The 25,224-nt window shown below is 46.8% G+C and overlaps 2 protein-coding genes across 4 annotated transcripts in view; one reads left to right on the plus strand and one right to left on the minus strand.

Annotated features, from left to right (window-relative positions):
• Window positions 1-18,251, plus strand: part of Rnf169 (ring finger protein 169) — a 59,585-nt gene extending 41,334 nt beyond the window's left edge. The window contains 3 exon segments of the mRNA XM_085841496.1: window positions 3,391-3,509; window positions 11,239-11,338; window positions 11,966-18,251. Of these exon segments, the coding sequence (XP_085697622.1) occupies window positions 3,391-3,509; window positions 11,239-11,338; window positions 11,966-13,147 (1,401 nt within the window). The 3' untranslated portion in view covers window positions 13,148-18,251.
• A 2,511-nt stretch (window positions 18,252-20,762) lies between these two features.
• The window catches only part of Xrra1 (X-ray radiation resistance associated 1), a 67,518-nt gene continuing 63,056 nt past the window's right edge, over window positions 20,763-25,224 (minus strand). For all 3 annotated transcript variants that reach the window (XM_085841495.1, XM_085841494.1, XM_021167599.3), the window contains 5 exons: window positions 24,070-24,393; window positions 22,445-22,640; window positions 21,748-21,863; window positions 21,470-21,575; window positions 20,763-21,174 (listed from right to left, as the gene is read on the minus strand). In XM_085841495.1, the coding sequence (XP_085697621.1) occupies window positions 20,915-21,174; window positions 21,470-21,575; window positions 21,748-21,863; window positions 22,445-22,640; window positions 24,070-24,393 (1,002 nt within the window). In that variant the 3' untranslated portion in view covers window positions 20,763-20,914. The remainder of the gene's footprint in view (window positions 21,175-21,469; window positions 21,576-21,747; window positions 21,864-22,444; window positions 22,641-24,069; window positions 24,394-25,224) is intronic.

A 25,224-nucleotide genomic window follows, 5' to 3' on the forward strand; every position in this document is an offset into this window, starting at 1 on the left:
TTATAATAGCCAGGAGCTGGAAAGAACCCATATGTCCTTTAACAGAGGAATGGATACAGAAAATGTGGTACATTTACACAATGGAGTACTACTCAGCTATCAAAAACGATGAATTTATGAAATTCACAGGCAAATGGATAGAACTAGAAAATATCATCCTGAATGAGGTAACCCAATTGCAAAAAAACACATATGGCATGTACTCACTGATAAGTGGATATTAGCCCAAAAGCTCCAAATAACCAAGATATGATTCACAGACCACATGAAGTTCAAGAAGGAAGACCAAAGTGTGGGTGCTTTTGTCCTTCTTAGAAGGAGAACAAAATACTCATAGGAGCAAAAATGGAGATAAAGTGTAGATCAGAGACTAAAGAAAAGGCCACCCAGAGACTGTCCCACCTGGGGATTCATCCCATATACAGTTACCAAACCCAGACACTATTGTGGATGCCAAGAAGTACATGTTGAAAGGAGCCTGATATGGCTGTCTCTTGAGGGGCCCTGCCAGAGCCTTACAAATACAGAAATGGATGCTCTCAGCCAACCATTGTACTGTGCTTTGGGTCCCCCATAGAGGAGTTAGAGAAAAGACTGAAGGAGTTGAAGAGGTTTGCAACCCCATAGGAAGAACAACAATATCAACCAACCAAACCCTCCCCCACCCCCACCCCCAGAGCTCCCAGGGACTAAGCCATCAACCAAGGAGTACACATGGCTCCAGCTGCATATGTAGCAGAGGATGGCCTTGTCAGGCATCAATGGGAGGAGAGGCCCTTGGTAGATGTCCCAGTGTAGAGGAATTGAGGACAGAGAGGTGGGAGTGGGTGGGTGGGTGAGAAATAACCTCATAGAAGCAGGAGGAGGGAGAATGGGATAGGGGGTTTCCGGGATGGGGGGGAAACCGGGAAAGGGGATAACATTTGAAATGTAAATAAATATCCAAGAAAAAAAGTAAAGAAAAGAAAAGAAAAGAAAGAAAGAAACACCATCTTAGTAGAGAGGAAAAAAGAGAGAGAGAATACTTCTTCCATGTTGAGGCTGGGAGTCACTGTAATTTTTTGCTCCTGGCACTGTTGTCTTTGAAATAGAAAGTAGTTGCATCAGTGCAATTTACTTCTTTAAAGGAACCGGAAAATACAGATTCTCAGATTCCCTTATTGGCCGTAGTCAGGTTCATAACATTGTCAATGCAAAGCACAGTGAGTGAAATCTGACACGTTTGGACTTCTGTGGTCCTGCCCTTTTCTACCCTTCCTATCTCCTTTACAGTTTTGAAGACTTTTAAATGACTTTAATAATTTTTAGATAAGCTGGGCAGTGGTGGCACACATCAATTAATCCCAGGACTAGGGAGGCAGAGGCAGGTGGATCTTTCTGAGTTGGAGGACCACCTGGTCTACGGAGTGAGTGTGCTGAACTCTTCAGCACAGCCAGGGCTACACAGAGAAATCCTGTTTTAAAAAGAAAAAAAAATAGTTTTTAGACTGATAAAGACTTGTGCTCTCAACTAGAAGAGACTGAAGTCAGAAGGCTGCAACTTCATGGTCTAATTGGGCCTCAGAATAAGTTCAAGGCTAGTTTGGACAATTCATTGGGACTCTAAAATAAAAAAGGCTGGACAGAGGAGGAGAGGAGCCATTGGCCAGCCTGTGCTGGGGAAAAGCAAGTGTTTGCTCTTGAGCAAATGATTTCATTATATTAAAATTGGGACCCAAGAAAACCTGAAGTGATATCAGGGGACAGCCAGTCATCGTATTAAGGTTGTGTTATGATGAGACTGTCATTACACACTTTCCTGTCACCAAACCTCAGTGGCTCTACATTTCTTTGTGAACTAAATGAGAACTCTTCAGCCAGCACCCAGTTCCACCCTTAAACATGAATCTAGCTAGTCTTTCCAGCCGTGAGGATGCTCTGCAGCTCTCAGAGGAGAGATGTTTGCTGCCAACATACGCACTCCACTTTTCTAGGTCAGGCTCATCTCAACAGCTTACTGGTGGGAAGGTCACTGTTTGTCTTCATTTCCCATTTAAAAGCTGCCACCTGCAAACTGGCAGAGACTTCACCCATCCTCCTCTCCTCCGTTTACCCTTAGTACTTTGTGGCTTTTATGGGACTGTATACTCCCATTATAGATTTTTATGTTTGTTTCTCTCAGATTGCTTGTTGACATGTGTCTGACCCAACTAAAAGCCTCCCACAATGTCTTGCCCATCACAAGTTTTTGATGCATGCTCATGAAATTAAACTCAGAACAAATTCTAGAAAGAGAGATTATGATATGTTGTTTTTATAATAGAAATAAAATGGGCACAATGCTTAATTAGTTTTATTATGGTACCATTACTCCAATAATGGTATGAATTGTTGGAAAGCAAAATTGTATAGTCAATAGTTATAAATAGTTATATTCAGGATTATAAACCAGAGGTGAAAGTTTAATTATCCTATGACCTAGAAATATTTCCTACAGACATTTTGGTGATTATCCTAATCAGATCTATTTTCAAAGTACAGTGTACACACACACACACACACACACACACACGGATCTCCTGGAGAGACCTTACTGCTTTAAATGCTGCTGTGATAAATTACTACAAGCAGAAGGCCAGGGGAAAGGAAGTGTGCTTTGAGGCTGTGTGAATGTTCATTGCCCAGATGTCCTGGAGAGGGTGTGATGTAGATGAGCTCTTTCTGTGTTGTGAGGGGGCCCTGCCCTCCAGTGGCCTGGTCCTGAAAGCATTTCATGTAGCCATGCTCTGTACCGTCCAAAGGACACAATAGTGCCTTAGGTTTATTTACATCCAAGGTGAAAGGTGAGAGGTGAAGATTTCTCACCTCGTGTTTCCAGGTGTTAGGCATGGACAGGAGGGTAGTTTTGTCTTTGTAGATATTTATTTGCAATAATGCAGCTTAGTTTTCATCAGTTAAAAGTAATTTGGTGAATGGTATAAAATTAAGCTTTTCCCTAATGCTCTCTGTAGCTTCTTTAGTGCTTATCGGCCTGCAGGACCTTCCCAGCAGCACGGTCTGCACTGAGGAAGTGGAGACAGACCAGTGACACTGATGGAGATCTGATCTGAATGGTCCTTCACTTGGTACCAAACTAGTTATAAAAAGAGACCAAAATACAGATTGCCATTACTTACCTTGTGTTGAGTCTGTTGTCTCTCTCCCAGAGTTGGAAGAAAATATCATATACAATTTGATAATGGGTTAATTTGATTTTGCACATTTTCAGGTAATATCACATTTGCGATTAGTATTTTTAGAAAAAAAATGGGATCAAACTGGAACTCAGAACAGTGAGTTAGAGAGATGGACTTTGAAACTATACTAGGATAGATCCCACAGAACAATTTGTCTCCCTTGTCTCTTTAACAGTGTCCTGCACGTCTCTCGGATTCAGAGAATGAAGAGCCTTCTCGGGGCCAGATGATGCAGACCCATCGCTCTGCCTTTGTTTCCAAGAACAGCTCCTGCTCCTTAGCGTTCCTGGCAGGGTAAGATTGATGCTGAATTCAGTCTGAGTTCTTTCATTTGTGGGATGACAAAGGGCTTTTGGATGAGTAGAAGGGGTGAAAAGAGGTGGGAGCTGAATTTCCAAATGTGGAATACAGAGAAAGGGCTCACCTGAGTGTGGCAAGCATGCGTGCATGTGTGTGCGCGCTGAAGGTTAATCTCATGTGGCGTTCCTCAGGAGCCATCCATCTTGTTCTTTGAGACAGGGCCCCTGAAGTGTGCCAAGTGAGTCCTGGCTGGGTCTCTTCCTAGCCTAGATCTAACATGGATTTCAGGAAGTTTTTAAAACCCTGGTCAAGGAATTGCTGGATCCTTTAGGCTTTGCAGGCCCTAGGGAGGAAAAGAGTATGGTTGGATGGTTGCTTGACTCTGGAGGCACGGGGTGGAAAGGGAGGGAATGGAGGGGGGGAGAGGGGAAGGGAGGAGGGGGAAGAAGTGAAACATTCATTTATTCAGTAGACGCTTTGGCAGTGGCTACTCCATGCTGTGCTCCGTTTATACTAGGGATACAAAGCACAATCTTGACCTCATGTTGTCTTTTTTTACTTAAAGCTCGTGCTGTTTATCCTTCCTGCTGGGGCTCATTCTGTTCTTGCCAACACTATGTATGTAGTAGATGTCTTTCTTGCTGCCTCTCTGGACACACATGCACTCTTCTTTCCTGGAAATGCTACTGGTCTCTGTGTGTAACTACTGCAGACCATCAGGTTCAATGACTTTGTCAGAGGTTCTGTCCTGAAAGGCCCCGTGTAATGTCTGTTCCGGAAACCTTGTGTATGTTCTTCTGGAACAGTGTGGTGTCCTTTGCTGAAGACTTGTAAGTGTAAAAGTCACCAGATCTCCAGTCTTCTCTGAAGTAATAGTAACTTCTTGAGGACCCTTCTTTGCATGTTTCCACTTGTATAATTTGTCCTAGACTAGTGTTTCTCAACTTGTGAGTTGTGACCCCTTTGGAGTTTCACAGGGGTCACATATCAGATATCCTGCACATCAGATATTTGCATTACAACTCCTAACTGTAGCAAAATTACAGTTATTTTGTTATAACAAAATAATTTTACGATTGGGTATAGTCACACCATTAGGAACTTTGTCAAAGGGTCACAGCAGTAGGAAGGTTGAGAACTACTGTGCTAGACAGTTAGCTTAGTTGGTAGAATTAGAACTAGGTACGCCTGTGATAAAGATGTGTGTGAGCCGGAAGTCAGATGTCCTTCCAGCTCCACAAAGCAGAATAGTTGTCACTTTGTGATTTTGTATGTGGTTGTGTATACCCAATCATAGTTATATCTTAATGGTTATAAAACAGGAAGGAAATAAAGTCATTTTTCTAATAAAGCCAGAAATCACAATAAATATACACCAAAACTAATGCTTTATGACATCTGTAATGAATATTATTATGTGAAATAACTTAGAAAAATAAATTAATATTCCTGTACCAAAGAAACATTGCCCCAGTTGGAGTTGATGTTGAATGGGTGAATTGCTTATTGCCAATTTCAGCTCTGCCTTTGTACTGGTATAATTCATCCTTCTGAACGAGGACCTGTGGGTTAATATGCCATTACATAAAAGCCTTAAAAATCATTCTGTCTTGGACAGAATTGCACAAGCACAGAGGAGTATGCTTGGGGAACATCTCTGCCATTTCTTCTTTTCTGTTTCCTAGCCTATCCTTGCATGATGGGACCGATTAATATGCAAACCCTGACTGCAGACTTTGTTAGCTCCCATTAAAGTTCGCATCATGCAACTCGGGTCTCAGGGCTCATCTTACAAATAGTCAAGTCAGGTGAAGTTCGATTGTTAGCTTAGTTCTTGAGACAGTTGATTGGATCACACATGCTCTTGACCACCCCACAAGGAAGCATCACTGGGCTCCATCTCCCATGGCTGTCATGTCCAAATCAGAGTCTCCAACAAAACCTAAGCAGCCACACGAGAGTCTGGGAAGCCAATGTGGCAACAGGGACATTCATGGACATGTAGTAATGAGATAGCCAAATGCTAAATTCTTCAAGCACCGTGGGGTTGTCACTTAGACCATTGTAAAAGAGGTGTATGCAGACACACTGTGAGGCCTCACAGGGTAGATGAAAGCATGGATCTACAGAGGGTGATCTCAGGAGAATCTCCAAAATGAGGCACCCACTTCACTGTGGAAAATTTTTATCAGGAGCATTAGAGAACACACTTGAGAAACATTATCTTAGTCAGTGTTCTGTTGTGAAGAGACACCATGACCAAGGCAGTTCTTACAAAATAAAACATTTAAGTAGAGCCTTGCTTACCGTTTCAGAGGCTTAGTCCCACATCCTCATGGTGAGAAGCATGGCAGCACTCAAGCAGACATGACGCTGGAGCAGTGGCTGAGAGCTGCATCTGATTCATAGACAGAGAGAGAGATGGAAAGTGAGAGGGAGAGGGACAGAGAGACTGGGCCTAGTGTGCGTTTTTAAAAGCCTACTCCCAATGATACCTTTTTCCAACAAGGCCACACCTCCTGGTCCTTTAAAAGCAATGCCACTTCCTGATGACTAAGCCCCACCATAAATGTGATTTAAGAGATTATATGGAACAGCATGGGCAATTTGAAGTGACTGAAATCCTGACTTACTGCAGCAGGATCTAGAAGAGGAATTTTACTTATGTAACCTTGATGGCCATGGCAGCGGAGACATGACTGTCCAGAAATGTTGTCCTATTCCCAGTCACAGCCTGTGTGTAAAGTGAGGAATGCCTCCTGGAAGCAGGGCGTGCCTTGCATTTCCTCTAGCTGAAGGGGCTGAAATTGTCCTGGATACTTTGGTGGTCGGGGAGCAAGCTCGGAGGTGGGGGCGTGTTTGGTTGTACAGGAGTCCTCACTGGTGCTCATTACAGCATCCGTGCTGGCAGTTAAGCTGGAGAATATTGTGGCAGCAGGGATGGCTACAGTGGATTTGGTAATGGTAGACACAGTCTTAGAGGTAGTAGATTTGCCATTTATGGTGATTAGTCTTCAGGATTTGGAGCCATGAAGGGTTTCTCTGTGTAGCCTGTCTCCTGTGATGATGGAGGCTGCTCCTTTGCCAAACCCTGAGACCCAGGTGGCTGTGGCGCTTCCAGCAGTAGCAGCAGCTGTGGCACTGGGTAGGATGTTTCCCTTTTGTTTGGGGTTTTGTTTTTTGGCTCTGTTACCCAGGCCAGCCTTACTCTCTCAGTCCTCTCTCCCCAGCCTCCCCCAGTTCTGGGGTCGCAGGATGGGTCAGAGGATGTTGGTTACTGCTAGATACCAGCTTAGCACAAAGGAAAGATGGAGAAGTAACAGGGAAGACACAGGCTACAAGAGTTTGAGCTCAGCCCATCACAGGGGTGGCAAGGCCTAGCTGCTCTGGAAAGGACGTGCTTTAGACAGTGTTCATGTATGGGCAGGAAGTTCAAAGACTCTCATGACTGTGTAGCAGCCATTTTAATTGCTGTTCTGTGGAAAGTTACTCCAGAACATTCAAAAAAGGGACTTTCAAGTAGTTGACTGTTTGCCCCTCCATGCTGGTGATTGTTAATATAAATGATGCGGCATTGAATAAATATGTCCTTAAACATAATTTTTATTTAAAGATGCCTTAATTAGGGGTTTGGCTTAGTGGAAGAGTACTTGCCTACCAAGCAAGAGGTAGTGAGATTGTTCTCCAGCATTGCCAAGTCAAATCGAAACCCGAACACATGACCGAAAACAAACCCGATGTCTTTAGCGGGGTTGTCTTTTCAGGCAGTGATCTTCAGTACAGTGGGAGCCCCTGGTAGAAAACTTGACTACAGAAACGCTGACGGGTCTCCTGTTAGGGTGGGTCTGCTCTCTAGCTCAGAAGCGGTTACGTCCACTTGAAACTGTTTCAGATTTTAGGAAAACAGTGTAAAGATTATAATGCTGACAGTGATGTGTAGTTATGGACAGTGAGAAAGTTCACTTGATGATAGTTGTACAACCATCTAATAAATTTAAAATAGTTAAAATGATAAAATCTGTGTTGTTTATATTTTACTACATAAAGATACTAGCATTGTTTATAGTTTGGAGAGATTTCAAATCTATTTTTTTCTTTTTCTTTTTCTTTTTTTTTTTTTTTGTTTTTTTTTGTATTTTTGAGACAGGGTTTCTCTGTGTAGCTGTGGCTGTCCTGGAACTCACTCTGTAGACCAGGCTGGCCTCGAACTCAGAAATTCGCCTGCCTCTGCTGCCCAAGCTATTTTTTTCTATTCAGTAACAAAAAATGAATAGGCTTTCTCTGAAAAATTGTTTCCTAAAGAGAGTTCCCAGGTAACAATTTTAGATTTTTTTTTTAAATAATTATATTTTCATCAAATGAAGCTACCACTTGTCCTTCTTGTCTGCTTTGTAAGCATGTTTTCCTTAAGCACAGAAGCAGGCAAGCAGGCAAATGGCCCCTGCGGGGCGGCCATTGGTAAAGCACACGGGTAGATTCTGCCTGTGGATGCTGTCAACAGATCAACTCATTTTTGTAGAAGAAACAAAGTAAGAGGGTTCTGTAGTCATCCGGTGAGATTGTGATTCTTTCAGATAACTAGAATAATAAGTTAATCAAAGATCATTTCTAGATATATATTAATTAGAAAAATTAATTTGAACCTAAGTAGGATATTTAACAAAATAAAAACTAAATACATGAAAAGCTTAATTAGTTAGTTAGTTAATTAATTTAAAAACCATTATTTTGCTTTATACCTCATCCCGTTTCTCCATTGAATTCGAACTGAAACTGTGATTCTATAAGCTCACTCGGGGAAACTGGTTGACGTGTATCTCTTCTCTTGCTAAGAGCTTCACATTGGGCTGTGGTTATCTGGGCTGTCAGGGGGTTGGGCTTTGGGCAGAGTTCAGATTGGATAAAATGGCTTATCAACAAGACATAATTAAAAAATAATTGTTTCTATACACTCTTACACTTATTAATGTCATATCTAGTCTTCATTAAGAGTTTCATTTGTTTATCTTTTACACCTATTATGTGTGTGCATTTGTCTGTGTGTGTGTGTGTGTGTGTGTGTTCCTGTGGAGATGAGAGGGCAACTTGAAGGGGAGTCAGTTTTCTCTTCAATAATTTTCTATACCAAAATTAGTTGCATTTCTGTATATTAGTAGTGAACAATTTAAAAGTGCAATGAAAAAAAAAAACAATTCCATTTTGATCTATTACTAGGATAAAAAAAAAATAGAACACTCGGGAGACAGAAGCAGGCGGATTTCTGAGTTCGAGGCCATCCTGGTCTACAAAGTGAGTTCCAGGACAGCCAGGGCTACACAGAGAAACCCTGTCTCCAAAAAAAAAAAAAAAAAAAAAAGAAAAGAAAAGAAAAGAAAAAGAAAAAAAAAACAACAGCAAAAAAGAATAATTAGAAATAAAGTTAACCACAGGAGCATAAAACTTTAATACTGAAAATTCCAAAGTTTGATGTTAGAAGAATCTCAATAAATGCAATGACATCTTGTTCATGAATTGGTAGACTGAATGTTGTTACAATGTCAGTAATCCCTGAATAGTTTCTTAAAGTTCAGTATAACACATGCTAAAGTTCTAGTGGATTTTCTTGCAGAAATGTAGACTGATGCTAACATTCTCATGTGGGATTCCAGGAGATCCCACATATCCAAAGCTGCCCAGAGAAAGGACAGAGGTTGATGGCAGCGATCGAAATAGTGCAGTGCTGGAGTAGGAGACAGACAGAGAGCAATGGATTTAGAATTGAGAATCCAGAAATGATCTATACATTTGTGGTCAGTTGATTCTCAACAAGGGTGGCAAGATCATTCTCTGGGAAGAAAACCTGCCTCTTGACAGGGAGCTGCCCAGCTGGAAATCAACATGCAAGAGCATGAGAGATGCAGCTCTTAGGACAGACTCTGAGGTCCGCTGTACAGTTACTGCCCCTCAGGACAGTCTCTAATGTGGTGGCCTTCAGGAACTAGATGTGCCTTTGGATTAGCTCATCAACTCGTGTCTAGTGCTTTGCCTGGAGTTGCTGCTGGAAATGTACTTTCCTCTCTAAATGACAAAGAAAAGATCAATGATGTTGACGTTTATCAAAAATATTTTCACTGTCAGGAACTTCTGTAGATCTTCATTGTATGCTTCATCACAAATGTGAGTTTGCCCCTAGGTTTTTTCTTTCACCAATATGGAGTTGAAGGGACAGATATGCTGCCCACAGTGGACATTAGTGCGTCTGTAATTTGGACCTGAAACTCAACTGTCAGCTAGGCGGTTGCCCCTGACAAGATGGGTTCCTGGCCTGGTGTGAAGACTCTTGTTAATTCCCCAGTACCGAATCTGGAGCTCGGGGCTTAGGTGTGGCTTCAGCTCCCCTTCCAGTGGCACCAAAACCCAGTGTTCCAGAGCTGCTCTGCTGAACGGCGCAGAGCTCTTCTTTCTTCACTCTCTCCTCTCAGTGTCTGTTTGCCTCACCCAGAGTCATGGATTTGAAATACTAATGCCACCTTTCATCTCTAAATCCCTGGTCCAAGTGCTCATTATTTACAAAGCATTTTGGGATGGCTTATGTGACTGGCAATGTGTATGGCTTCTAGCAATGCAAATGAATTTTAATATTTTTCTAAGTATCAATCCAGCTTGCTTCTTAGAGTGACAGTTGTTTGCTCCAAAATTGAGAGAGACTTTCCTTAAGTGCTGAATTTTCTTGCTAAAGTATAAATATGTGTTACACAGTCATCATCTTCTCCCACTGACACCGTGGGGCCATGAGACATAGGATGGGAGGTACTGGAGTAGAATTCTGAATGCTAGACAGGCTTTCTCTGGAGATGCAAGATGCAGAGAATTCTGGGGGGGTAATCCCTGCCCTCCCCCCCACACCCCTGCCTCCTTGTTTTTCCTGAGCCAACTCTGACATTAAAAATCCTGTCTACAAAAGAGTTTATACGATGCATTCTGTTTAAGAGCTAAATAGTATCAATTAAGGAAATAATTTTTATTTGGAGTCATTGGAAACGTTAGTTGTAGTGTGGTGTAGGTGACCACCTGCATGTGCACGCAGTTCTACAGTAGATTCTGTCTGGCACAGGCACAGCTGACAGGCAGTTAGACCTGCAGCCCCTTACCACATGCAGAGGATTAGTTCAGAATAAATCAAAGACCCAGAGGTAACCACCTAAACACTTAGGTTGCATTTTAGCTATGTAAGGGCTATTCTGTTACTTCATTTGGCATGCTAACACCGTGGACTGCAGCGCTCAGTGCAGGTGCTGTGGAGAGTGGTTTGCAAGTCGTAACCCAAGGGCTCAAGAGTTGGCTCAGTGGTTATGGTCACAGGCTGCTCTTTAAAGGACACAGATTGGAATTGCACATGGCAGTTCACAAACACTTGTAGTTCAGTCCTAGAGGATCCAGCGCCCTCTTCTGGCCTCCATGGCACAGGTTTACATGTTCTGCACAGATGTATGTGCAGGCAAAACACCCACACACATAAAATAAATAGAACAACAATTGTAAAGTTATAATACATAAGATAAAAATCATGTGTGGACTTTGGAAGTCTTTTTCTCTTTGGCATTTGGTTGATAAATTAACCCATTTTCTATTCTAGCTACCTATGGGGATTGTCTTTCTTGGGGAGTGGCTTAGAATGGAAAGAGATTGTCACCATTTTCTAAACTCATGTATGGACTAATTGTAACTGTGTATTCTTTTTTAGGAAGTTAAACACTAAGATGCAGAGAAGTCAGAGCTGCAGTGACACAGTTCAGGACAGAGTGAGGAGCAGGCTCAGAACAGCTCCGCCCAACAGAGCCAAGGTACGTGGTGTGGTCAGCCTGGGGCTGCTGCCGTGCTCCGCCGTTCTGCATCCTCCACCTCAGCACACAAAGCTCCCTGCACAGGGCAGAGTGAATCCCAGGAAAATTATATTAATCATCTAGAGAATCCTGCAAAAAGGCATGAAGGAAGAAGGTTCAAACTAGTGGACAGATGGGGAGAGTGAGCCATTATAGAGACCTTCCAGAAGGTTTGGTCTAGGCAAGATCCAGCTTCAGGTCTTGATGTTGCTAACTCTCTCACTGATGTGTATGAGTTAGGCTAGGAACTTTTCCCATTTTTTCACACCACCCTTCCTTTACCTTCCTTCTCTTACCCCCCGCCCCGCCCCCATCTAAAGGACTTACATAGAAAAAAATGCATGTGCGAGAGAGCTGGAGGGAAGGCTCAGCAGTTAAGATCACTTGTTCTTGCAGAGACCTAGACTACATCGGGCCTTTGCTTCCCATAATTCTAGCTCCAGGGGATCCAACACCCTCTTCTGGCCTCTTTGGACACCTGCACATACATGTACATACATACACACAGAACCACATATACACGTTTTAAAAGATAAAAGATAAAAAAAGTCAAAAAACCACACACATGATCTTTCATATTTCTTTCAGATCACAACTATAACTCCAGGCTCCACCCCCATTATTGGCGTTCTCTTGTCTACTCAAAACAACCGCTGCCTCTCCGCCCCTGACTTAACCATCGAAAAGCGCCTGCCCTTCAGCTCCCTTTCATCCTTGGCTTCCTTGCATAAGCCGGAGCGCTCCATCAGCCCTGAAAGCAATGACAGCATCTCTGAAGAGCTAAACCACTTCAAGCCCATCGTCTGCTCGCCATGCACCCCTCCCAAGAGACTCCCTGATGGCCGGGTGCTCAGTCCTCTCATCATCAAGTCAACGCCTCGCAACCTGACCAGAAGCCTGCAGAAGCAGACGTCATATGAGGCCAGCCCTCGCATCCTCAAGAAGTGGGAGCAGATCTTCCAGGAGCGGCAGGTCAAGAAGACCCTTTCCAAAGCCACTCTCACCTCCCTGGCTCCTGAAGCAGGGGAAGAGTTTCCAGGTTCCGACGCAATGCATTCCAGCAAGGAGAGGCCGTCTCTGGCCTTCAATACAAGGCTGCCCAGGGTCCAGGTGCTCTCCGAGTGTGCTGGGCCCACCTCCACTGCCCTTGAGTGCTTCCCCTCTGTTAACCAGACCAAAGTAGAACAGGACTGTGTTAGAAAACAGAGCCATGAGTTCTCACTGGAAACCTGCCATTCCTCGGAGCACAGAGGAGCAGCCAGTGGGCCTTGTCTGGAACGGGAGCAGTGTGAGGAGTCAGGGTCCACCGTGGATGCCACATTAGTCAAGACTTGCATAAGCACAGTCATGAAGACTGCAGCAGTTAATTCACTGCTACCCAAAGATGATGCTTTGGGTGGGGTCCTCAAAACAAAGCAACAACTGAAGTCACTCAGTCATTTTGATCTGGGTAATGGCATTCTGGTCAACAGCCTAGGAGAGGAGCCGATTCCTTCCCTGCGCAGAGGCCGGAAAAGGCGCTGTAAGACCAAGCACTTGGAACAAAACGGTGTTAAAAAACTGCGACCGCCGGGCAGTAACATGGACCTGGCCCCCAAGGACCCAGGGCTGCTTGAGGTGGGGCAGAAATTGCAGCAGGAGGAAGAGGGCCAGCAGCTGGCTCTGCAGTCACAGCGCATGTTTGACAGTGAGAGGCGGACTATGAGCCGGCGAAAAGGAAGTGTGGACCAGTATCTCTTGAGGTCCAGCAGCTTGGCTGGGGCCAAGTAGCACTTGATGGACAGAGTAATGTTCCCTGCTTCAGAGGTCCTTGACCTCAGCCATTTATCCAAAAGAGCTAGCTGAATGTTCTCATTTGGAGTTTCTTTCGATGGCAAACCACTGTCTGCTACGGTTCTGAGAGGATCCAGAGCCTTGGTATTCAAAAGCCAAGTGTCTGCATCCTTGGCTTTCTAGGACCAGGGCCAGTACTCCTCACTCTTTGAGTAAGCCAACTCTCAAGGCTTCTGGGCCCAAACCTGGCAGTGCCCACTTGAAGTGAGCTTGAGAGTGGCCGTCATTCATGAAAGTGAGGGCCAGTGTTAGAGATGGTAGGGAGATGGGACGGGTACCTTCTCACACTCATAAAGCCCCTGGCTTCTTCCCACAGAGTGGTGTTTAAGTTCACCTTGCAGATAAACATGGATTCTTTTCAGAGACAAGCAGTGCCAGTGCTTTGGAAGAGCCAAGATAAATAGATGCTCGCATTCATCTTCCCTCCCCTTCGCTACAAGTCATTTCTACATACCCAAATCAGTTGAGCTTAGAACTTTTACCTCTACAGAAATTATTTGCATTCTTTGTGTAAACTATGACATTTGATTGAAGCAGTGTGGCTGACCTGACTGGTAAATGCTGTCAGCTGGATGTCCAGGTTCTCTTAGCTGCCAGGTGGCCTAGCCCAGACTGACCACTGGCTCTCAGGCCACAAGTCCCATGGATTCTCTACAATCACAGGGTGCCCAAAGGAAGTACAGCCTAGGGCATGCCAGGGCCATGACTGAACATGACAGTGCAAAGCCCACCTAGAAGCACTTCACCTTGCCGGGATGGAAAGCAAAACTGGAGTGACCTCACTGCCTGCTTACAGGCTCCTGTTCTCCCGGGAGCCCTCGCCCGGGAGACGAACTGGGAGGTTTCCTTACTACTTCCCACATGGCAATGGCTATCTGCAATTTTTGATCTAAAAATCACGAAAAAAAAACTTGCCCTAAAGTCAGGCAAAGGACAAAGCTGAAACTCCATACTGTGGAAACAAGGTATCTAGCTGGATGCAGCTGGTCAGTTCAGTCCCATGGACCTTTGGGGTTTATTTTTCTTAGCAGCTTGACACCGTGTGTCTTTTGCATCCCTGGTGGTGCTTGGTGCTTCTGCCCTTCTGGGCTCATTGAGAATAGGATTATGATACGGTTTTAGGGACTCTCAGGTGGGCTGGCCTCTCCTGTGTGTGTGAGCTGTTACATAGTCATGTGACTGACATTTTCACAAACCTTCCAGAGCTTTTACACCAGTCCTATCTTGTCCCCTTTAAAAGGTCCCAGCAAGATACTCCATAGTCATCTGGTGATGTTGCCTTTGATCAGAATGTTTCTGAAACGTTCAAAGCTAGAAGTAGCTGGAGCTTAGACTCACTGTTCTGTGCCAAGGGAGATGTCAGTCTCTGGGAATTCTAGGAGAGAGAACTTCAGATTTGGAGTTAGACAGAAACTGGTTGAAGCTTCTGAAGGTGGGAAGAAGGATGTGGAGTCCCAAGCACTATGTCCCTTGAAGCAGACAGAACTTAATGTCTCTGCAGCTCATAGTTGACTGTTCGCAGGAATGTTTGATGTGTAAGGTGGCCATTAGCAAGGTGGCTTAGGAGGCTGCTCTGGCAGGAACTGTGTGAGTCTGGAGTGTGTGTGTGTGTTTAAAACATGCAATAGTCTCATTACTTTATACTCACACGGCTTTACTCCCCATCCTAGGCAACTTAGGGCTTTTCAGGGCTGCAGGAAGGCAGGCCAACGCCCCAGGGAGGAGAGCTGGCCCTGGCTTCGGACACCGGAAAATCCCATTAGAGAAAACTTAGAAATGTCTACCATGTCATGTATTTCCTTTATGAGCTTAGTAATTATTACTGGAAGGCTAGGCTTACTGGATAGTCTTACTGGGTAGCTTTAAAGACACTTATTTTTCCACTTACCACCCTTTTATATGTCACTAATGCTTAGAAAAACACTTTCAGTTGGAATTAATTTTTGGTTTTGGTAAGAAGATAAAATATTTTAATAGATGAAAGATATATATTTTAAATATTCCCCTGCCCCTAGTGACTACCTTGAGTAGAGTGCGCAGCAGTGGTGACAAGTGTGGGCTCAGGTGCTGTTGCTGCTGAGTGAGTGTTGCAGACACTGGGCTGTCCCTCTGTACCCCACCCCACCCCCCAGGGAGACCCCGAGGACTGTAGACAGTGTTCTTTCCCATAATTCCTGCTGAGAGCAGTGGCCCTTGAAACAGAGGCAAAACAGTTTATGTTGAGAAGGCGTGGCTTATTCCTTAGTTTGCTTACCCTTGAAAATGGAAAAACTACTAAAGTATCTGCATACAAGATGCTCTCAAACTCAGTGAAACCTGACACTTCATTTTTGGTGTTTGACTGAAGTCCATTGCAGCTTCAGTTGCTGACGGGAATCCCATAGGAGAAAATGGACCAGGGAAGAGAACGCTTGGGAGGCTGGTGAGCTCGAGTGGAAGACACCATTTCACAGCTAGAATTAGCTGCAGTCACTGCAGTCCTAGCGACCTGCCCACTGCCCACATTCTGCTGTGCTCCTTAGTGTGTGTGCAAAGAGGAAACTAGGAGGGACAGGAGGGTGAGTCTTTCTGATGGGGAATCCAAGAGATGTGTTATTCCTCAAGAGGGTTTGGTAGCCCTTCTCTAGAGAGGGTAACCCTTATACCTGTTTGAAGAAGTCATCTGAAATCATCTGGGCCTGATGTGCTGGTATCAAGTCAGGGAGTACTCTGCCAGCACCAGCCTCTGGCCTCTGGCCCTTAGTTGTCTCTTTAAAAAAAGAAAAAGAAAAGAAAAGAAAGAAAGAAAAAAAGTCTGGCTGAGACTTGTCTAGGAATCTTTCCTTACTGACCTCATTTATTTAAAAAAAAATTCTTTGATTATGGAAAAAGTACTGGTCATAAATGGTCTTTTTTTTTTTAAGGTAAAATGCCCCTCAGAAATTAAAGCTATTTAATTAGTTATTGTCTGATTACAAACTGGCCACTGACTAAAATGGCAGGCTAATGAGGGAGGCTGTGTTCATTCAGAAGGCACTTCTGAGCTCTTAGACCTGCCACCCTGTGCTGGACCACAGACTGGCCCCTCCTACTGAGGGCCATGTGTAGTGCAGTGTGCGTGGATGCGTTTGACCCAAGAGTGTATTCATGAACTGTGAAAGGCCGTTCCATCCCTGGCAATGCTCTACAATGTTCGTGTTCAGGAGATCTGGCTCAGCAGATCACTCACATTTTCTATACCTTATCAGTATTTCTGGGTTTGATTAACTCTGCTTTTTCCTAAGTAATTTTCCCAAGGAAGAATGGATTTTCTCCTGCAGTGATTATAGACTAGTCACCCCTGTTCAAAGGCTGCATTTAGCTCAAATCCCAAGAAATGAGTCAAGTCTGGATTGCCCTGACAAAGCCTGTCCTTCACTTGAGTGACCTCCTAGTGCATCCCAAGCTGACCTCTCCAGACCTGGCAGTGACTTGGGCTTTCTTTCTAGCTTATCATTGAAGCAGAGAGCCAGTAGGGATGGATAGCTAGCCCATCATTGGGTTAAATCTGGACCAGCATCAGCCCCTACCTTTAAATGAAGACCCACAGCTCTGGTTCCCACTGTAGTGCTCCAGGGCCCAAATAATTGTGAAAGTTATGTGGTTTGTGAAAGGGACATCCAAGTGACAGGTTTTATGATGTTTCTTTCTTCTGTTTTCTTCAGTTAAGAAATACCTGTATCTCCTGAATACACCCACACTATATAAAGTACTTAGTAGGGGGTACCCCACAGTGTGATTTAAGTCATTGGTGAGATTTTGGTTAGAGTAGCTGTCATTTTAATTAACAGCCTTTGTGGTTTCTTTCACTCAAACTCCATAGGGTCCTAACCCTTCCTTAGCCAGCCCTTTCCTCACCAGCCGTACAGGCCTCTTTAGACTGAGCCCTTAGGATGGATGGAGCTGGAGTTTTTAGAACTTAGTAGGATTTGAGGAGCAGGTTTTGAGGATGAGGCTGCTGCACAGAATTTTTTTTGTGGGGGGTGGGGGGGAGATGACACAGAGATGCACATTTCCCAGATTGTTATCCATGGTAGCATTCTGAGGATTGTTCTGTGGAAGAGACTTGGAGGTACACAGAGGCTACCAATTTTTAGTCATACAGGATGGAGGGAAAAGTGCCATGTCCCCATGAGTAGACAGCTTTGTGTATTGGCAGGATTTTTTCTGAGGGGGAAAATGCACTCTTGTGTTTCCTAAGTTTGTTGCCAGGAGTGTGGGAACTTACACCACACAAGAGCTGACCCTAGACTCTGAGGTCCCTCATTCCCTCACTCTTCGGAGTCTTGGGTCCAGGAGGAGTTAGACAAGGCCATGCTAAGGCCAGACTTGCTCATGCCCTTCCCAGTGCTGCGTGTGAGGCACAGACAGTTCAGCCTTCGGATGTCAAGCTGGACCGGGAGCAGCTTCAACGTGGTTCCAGATACCTGCAGCTGCAGACAGGTTCTCTCTAGCTGCTACCTGCCCTCCAAACGGAGCCTCAGTGCAGCCCAGCAGATCCCAGTTTGCTCAGGCATAACCACCAGCAAAGCAAGCAGACAGACTATGCAAGATGGGAAATAACTAGCTGAAATGCCAACTATGTTTGTTTTTTTCTACCTGATAACACTGTTTACTTATAACTGTATAAATATAGTTGTCCTAAGAGCCAGGAGGGAAACCTTTCCACCTAGAAATAGAACGGTTGTCTGTTGGCTTTAGGCCACCTGTACAGCTCCTTGTGGTCTGGTGATTGTGGTTTATTCAACCTGTTTACATTAGAATTGGAGAAGGGGCCCTGGATCTTGGTGGGCTGCCACTGCTGTCTGTATCCCCTTGACTCCTAAAGAGCCTTTTGATAGAGGGACTTGGGACAAGGTATGCCCTGTCAGGGATGCTTTTACCACAAAGGAATGGTGTGGAATCAAGTGGGATGATTGATGGATGATTAACACAGTACCAAAGTGCATTCTTCAATGTGTATGTGCCTGTTCCAGGCAAGGCCCAAGTTGAAAATGCAGTAAAGCAGACTCATGAAAGCAAACAGACCATTTCTGATCAGTCTGGAGAGCTGCGTCTCAGTGCGGCCTAAGCTGAAGGCAGCAGGTGTTTAGGTGCTCTCGGCGTGGGGGTGCCTGGGTTAGCACTCTCGGGGCTGGGTTAGAAGGCCTCACTTTGGCATTTGCCATGAGCAGGAAGCACTGGGGTGGGGTCTTCACAGGGAACAATGTGTCTTTTGACGTGTTCTAATGGACATTACTTACTGTCTCCCAATCTCCTGTGACTACTCCTGTTCCTCTGAAGGTACCAAGAGTAAAGAATGACTTGGGGACGACATTATCCTTGCACCTTACGGCCACTCTTAGCAATCTGGCTTTTTAAAAATATTCTCCTTTGGAACCATTGCTTGAAAGTCATAAAAAACACCTTTGACATAGTTTCTCATTAAAAGAGAACAAATGTTTACCTGTTCCTTTTAAACTCAGAAAATGAACCTGGAAGACCATTTTGAGTTGATGCCACACATGGTAAGGCAGGATGTAGGACCTTTGTCACCTGGTCCAAGACCTCCAAGGGAAAGTGCTTAAAGTGACCATGCTGCCAGTTAGAGACTTGAAGACAGTGCTGGGCACTTGGTCTCTAGAGTAGCAAGATGTTGGGCACACTGTTAATTCCCTTCTAACTGGGTATGGTGGCTTGTATCCTTTTCCAGATGGGAACTCCAGCCCTGGCAGTTCAGAGTCTAGGTGCGGGGCCCTCTGATTGCAAAGGTGCTGGTTGCCTCTTCTGCTAACCTTACAGTGAGAACCTCTACCACTGGCCTCGGCAAACTGTGATTCCAGTTGCTATCTGGACTGGAATTGGTTGGGCCAGGAACCAGGCTGTCTTCCACTTTACCCACTGTACCATGGGATTCTGAGCTAATTCAGGATGTGAACACAGTCTGCTCCTCCATCTGCCAGTTCTCTCTCCTAGCCCAACTAGGAGATTGCTCACCAGCATCTTGGGTAACTAGAGTCAGTTGGGAAGGTTGGAGGACACAAACTGAAGCTAAAAGTTGCCAGTGAGCCCAGCTTGGAGTGTGCAGAGGCAGGAGGATCAGGAGTCTAGCGCCATCCTTGGCTACAGAGTTGGAGGCCATCTTGGGCTACATGAGACCCTGTCTAAAAAAAACAAAGCACGAGCTGCCATGTCTGTCGACCAAGTGTTACTAGAGTAGCGGCAAAATTGGGGTACTACATAGTGGCTTCCTTCTTGGGGTCTAGTTGCAACATTTTATTATATATGGAAAAGGAGGCCCATGCTTGAACTCTGCTCTCTATGAAAGCAGCTTAGAAGGTGGGAAGCCAAAGTACGGAATTCAGAATGATGAGGAGAGGTACCCAGCCTATTGAAGCAAGAGGTGCTTGGCCCAGATAAGTGTGTCATTATTGGGCTGCCATGGGGGTACAAAGAGCAGAGCCAGAAGTGGGGAACTCCAGTAGACATGCTCCACAGTCCATTGTAGCAACACCATTAACAGTGCCAAAGAGAGGCAAGAAGCTAGGTTGGAACAGGTTTTTTTTGTGGAGGTAGATCCATCCGTGAGAATAAGTGGCATGAGCACACCTGGCTGAAGGGAACCCGCTGGGTCGACAATGTCAGAGTCAGGAAGGATTCTCCTAGCAGTAAAGGAAAGGATGAGTGCTCTGGAACTCCAGAAAGTCCAGTCACGTCAACAAATGCCCTGAGTGTGGCTACTGCTGTGGGTCACCGTGTTACCTGTATCTGTTCAGACATCTGTGAATGGGCTAACTGTACCTTTTGTCACCTAGGGTGACCTGTGTAGTGACGGTACATCACATGTATGTCTGGGAATGATCACAGCTTAGTATAAGCTTAACTGGCTACTTGCATAAGTCTGTGAAGTTGGGTTCAATAATATGCAAATGGTTGGAATTGGAGGGGGGATCTGTCTTGCTGAGGATCAAGAAGCCTTGTGCTTCCTGGGCCCTGGGTACTGCAGGTCAGCTGCCTCCTTAGGTCCCACCCAACATAGTCCTGGTGGACTTCTCCAGACCCTCCTGGGCCAGATGCTGTCCCCAGGGCACACACCAAGAATGCAGCAGCCCCAGTCGGCTTTGGCCAGATTGTTTCTTTACTGAGAACCTAGGTTCCCAGATGGCCTTTCTTGTCTTCAGCCTGTGTCATGGATTATAGGACACTGGGGAGCCAAACCTTCCCTTCTACCAGCAATGGTCTCAAGAGGAACCATTCTGTGTTCCTTCACCCTTTCCTTTTCACAATGGAAAAAGCTTCCTCACAGGGAAACTGTCTCCTGGCCGCTACAGCCCCCACCTCCCCACCCTGCCTCTTGCTGGCTACTTGCTGCCGCTTAGGCGCTTACGGAAGCTGTCCTGATTGGCTCAGGTGGGGTACTCAGGGCCCTCTTGGGATGCAGGAATCAACAGAGATTTTTCTTTAGTGACACTGCCACTGTGGCCCTGGCCTGACCTCCAAGGAGGATACTTGGCACACATTGTATTGCTCTACACCACTCTTTATTGCTGCTGGGCCAGCCACCAGGTGCAGCCTGGCCGGGCTCGGAGGCAAGGTCCTGCTGTGCTCCCCATACTGACCACGGAGCGAAATGGAGCCCAGGCCCCCTCTGTTCAGGGCTGGGCACGGTCCAGGGCGCAGAGCCCTTGGGGAGGGCGGTGCGCAGCTCTACTCTTTCGAGTCGCTGGCCGTGGGCTCCTGGCAGAACTCGTCCATGAACTCGAGGAAGCGGCCTAACTTGGGCTGGCCGGCGCTCAGAGCACGGCGGGTGGGCGGCCTTGGCGGCGGGCTGGCAGCGAACACAGTCCGCAGAGAGCTGCGTACCAGCTGCCGGTAGCGTGCGCGGAACTCCTTGAGCAGCCTCTTGGCCTCCCGGTATTGCTTCTGGTTCACTAGGCGCTGCTGTGCACGCCGCTGCAACACAGTGCCTACAGGAATGAGAAAGGACAGCGCCAGGATCGCCCGGTTTCCCTGGCCCAGAGATGCAGAAAATATTTTGGTGTGTAGAAGCAGTCCAGCCCCGACAGTAGGAAGTCATGCTTTAGTTCAAGATCCGAAGGTGCTGATGATGTGGAAACCTCTGCCTGCATGCTACAGCCCACTGCAGGTAGACGCTCAGAAATTCCCATTTCCCACAGCCCTCCCTGCTCACCATGCTCCCTTCTAGCTTTGCACCCGCCCTCCCTGCTAAACTTGCGCCCGGTGGGACAGCTGGCACCATACCCAGTGGAGCCTCAGTAACATTCCGAGGGTCCCGCATGCGAATGAGGATATCATCCAGCAGCTGCGCTCGGGTCTTCCGTGGGGGAAGAATCGGTATCCTCCCGGCCTGGCACAAAGCAAGGAAGAGGTCTATCACTGCATACAGCCATAGTGACAGGCAGGGGGCAGTAGGGAGCGCTGGGAAACTGGCCTCAGGGTCCCAAAGTAACCACTGGGTCTGTACTACCTGTGGAGTCCTCAGAGCTCAGGAACAGTCAGTGGCTGAATGAAGTGCTTACCCTCTTCTCCTTGGGAACATAGGGTTTCTGGAAAGTGTCCAGCCTGGGCTTGGAGGAGCGGCAGATGAGCGGCTGCTTCAGCATTCGATGCAGGGCCTGTGCGTTCTTCTGGATGCCTAGAGGATGCAGCAACAGGTGTCATCCCTGACCCAGCTCAGCACTTGGACAAGGACTTTAACGCCCAAGAAAGCCGTTCCCAGGGCTACCTCGTCTGCTCCCTTGCCTAGACCTCCACCATTCATTGAGTCAAAGTCTAATGTGAAGAGACTTTTGGCCTCACAGTGATCCCTTAAAGGCGGTCACATGGAAAGGGCTGACTCTCAGGAAAGCCGCTCCTTGGCAGGCTAATTTGGAGGCACAGATACTGGGGCACACCAGAGGAAGTGGAATCAAAGCTGAGATGGCACTGTCTCTGCTGCCCCAAACCAGGTGGGATGGGTTTGCGATGGTCTACCGGTCCTTAATGGGCTGTGAGAGCTCGGGAGCCTGCTTGCTTTGCTGGTTATTAGCCCTTTTCTGCAAGTAAATTTTACACCCAGGGTGACTGGGCTAATCCAGCTAGTCTTTGAAAAAGCTACGACCCCCAACGCCATGACAGTTCAGCAAAGGACATCGATGCTGCCATGCCCTAAGAATCCCCTGACAGAGAGCAGGGCCCGGTGGCACATGCCTTTAATGCCAGCATTTAATCCCATACCCTTTGGCTCCAAAAACGCCGGGTCAGGCTTGACTGTGAGCAGCTCTTCATAGCCGTCATACTTGTTGTGCAGAGAGGTAGCCGTCTGCTTCCTCCGAGTCCTCTTTGTCTCTCTGGGTGCTGTTGATGGTCTCCTTTGGTCATTCACTGCCTCCAAATTTTCCCTGTGGGCGGTGGAGGATGGCAGCTCATTCACCTGTGCCAGGAAGAAAATACACTCTTTTGTTCCCTGCCAGATCCCAGCAGTGCTGAGCCCTGACACAGATAAAGCTGAGGCACGAAGGACGCAGACAGGAGACTAGATAATGAGTGGGAACAGGAAGGAGCATGGCCAATCTGGGCACTCTCAGAGGAGGCCCAAAACCAGCCAGAAAACTCCATAGGAGGTGATGACTTAGTCTGGACCAAGTCCCAGGGACACAGGAGAGCTGTCCCCAAACAAGGCAGAGAGAGAGGGCTGGACTGCAAGCAATCAAGGAAGGATTACAACAGCAGGAGCCAGGGAGTGACATCGGGGCACACTTAAAGAGACAAGTGGGTGGCCAGAGTTCTGAGCAGGCCTAGGAAGGACCTCCCAGTGCCACACTGAGGGTATTTGCTTGGCATTCTTTATTCTTGTTCTGAGGTACACCAGAGACATTTTAGCCTACCCAAATGGCTTTATTCATTACGGGAAACCCTGTTTCGTGTAGGGACATTCTGGGGCCCTACCAACTCTCCCAGCCTTGCAGAGGCTGAGCAATCCTCATGTGGAAGACCTGGGGTTAGAGGTGTTTGCTTTTTGGAACATTTACCTGACAAGATGAGATGCCTTGGCACTGGACCCAAGTCTATACATAAAATTTGCATATGCTTCATGTATATCTAATACACATACCCCTAAGGTAATTCCATACATCTTAAATGATTTTAGGTATGAAACAAAGTTTCATCAAAATTTCCTCTTGTGGATATGTTAGCACATAAACGTCAGCATTCGAGCACTAGCGATCTGAGTCGTTCAGGTCGGGGGTGTTCAGTCTTGATTTCCTCGCTCCACACTGCTGCACTGACAGTGAATACTCATGGTTCTAAACATCCCACTGGAGTTTCTCCCTGGCCCGTATTCCTTGCTCTCTCTGCCCGTATTCCACCGTGTCCCTCTTCTAGCCTGAGAAGTGCAGCTCATTCCACCCTCCCATACCCTCCTGGAAGGCGGAGGCAGCCTTCCTCAGGTTCTTGTCCCTGGGTTCTCCCATTCTCAGCACTGATGGCAAGCTCTGCTCCTACCAGATTCCCCATCGGAGCATAAGTACCTCGAAGGCGGCACCTGTATCTGAGCCACCTGTGTTCCCAGGACCCAGGGAAGCATGACAAGTGGGGTACCTTTTAGCAGAGAAGGACAGGTAGTGACAAGCCTCTGAAGACTGAACAGCACCAGGTCCCAGTGAGATCTGAGATGCTGCCTATGTATGCCACAGGACATTGTGTCCTGAGTAGTAGCCTCTCAGGAGGCTGTCTGAGAGCTGCACTTCCTCTGGGGTTTCCTGCCTGCCCTGGGCAGTCCACAGCAGTGCAGGTTGCTCAGGGGCTGCAGGAACCTGTGGGCACTGTAGCTGGGGGTGGAGGCAGCTGGGGGCTGTCACCTGGGTCAGGAAGATGGACTCCGTACTCTTGGCGTCATCATCTGATGGGTGCTCTGAGCTCACGAGGCCGGCTGTATGGCTCTGGTGGGACACTGCCTCGCTGTGAACGGTGGAGTCGGAACAGATGGGAGGCATCGGCACAAAGGCCCGGTGAGTTAGGGAAGGGCCTTCTGGGCCCTCATTGACAAACAGTGCCTCGTGAGGAGCATCTTCAGTGGAGTGCTCGGGCTCCGGCATAAGACTTGATGGAGGACTGTCTGTGATCATGTTGAGGTGATGGGGGACCAGAGAATGCTTCGGCACCTTGGGGATGTAGGTCTTCACCTGGATGAGAGAAAGGCTGTGCTGGATTTGCTCTATAGCCCTACCAGCCTCAGATGGGTTGTATAGTGGGAGCAGTTTGGGGAGGCAGAGAGCAATCACACGTGCTCACGGAGAACACAGCGTCTCTCCACACCACCACAGAGGTTCAGTGTGGAAGGGCTCTTGCTGCCACCTGACAAGCTGAATTTGACCCCTGGGTTTCACACCTTGGAAGGAGAGAACTGGCTCCCACAGGTTATCTCCTGACCTCTACATGGGCTCTGTCATGCAGTGTAAATTTGATAAGTTACCAAAGGAACATGAAGCCCGTCTCCCGGGCACTGACTCCCAGTCTGTGACACAGTCTGTCCCTTCTGCCTGGAGGCCTGGACTCTAGGCCTCACTCTGTTCTTGGCAGCGGCTCTTCAGGGCTCACCAGGATGCCGCTTGCTTTCCTCAGGGAGCCCTAGAGTGGGTGGGAGTGGCCCTTCTTTTCCTGAGCCAAGTTTCTTAGAAGCTGTGGAATTACTTTCTCAACTGGCAGGGCCTCTCACCATCCCTCCTGTGCTGACTCCCTGGGGGAATGGGGGCTGTGTGTGTGTGTGTGTGTGTGTGTGTGTGTGCGCGCGCGCGCGCACCCGCACGCGGACACACACCTTCTTGTCTACTTCTACAGACTGACTAGCAGAATAGAAAGCTGCTTCCTCCTACCACCAGGACAGGACCCCCACACACACCCACCCACACACACACACACACACCTACCCAGATCCAACACCCGAGGAACAAAATCAATTTCATTTTAAGAGAATGTTTTCCTTTTGATATGTGTAGAGTCCATGTTTTAGATGG

This window comes from Mus caroli, unplaced genomic scaffold (assembly GCF_978045245.1).
Source record: "Mus caroli unplaced genomic scaffold, Mus_caroli_1 scaffold_8, whole genome shotgun sequence".
In the NCBI taxonomy this organism is placed as follows: Eukaryota; Metazoa; Chordata; class Mammalia; order Rodentia; family Muridae; genus Mus; species Mus caroli.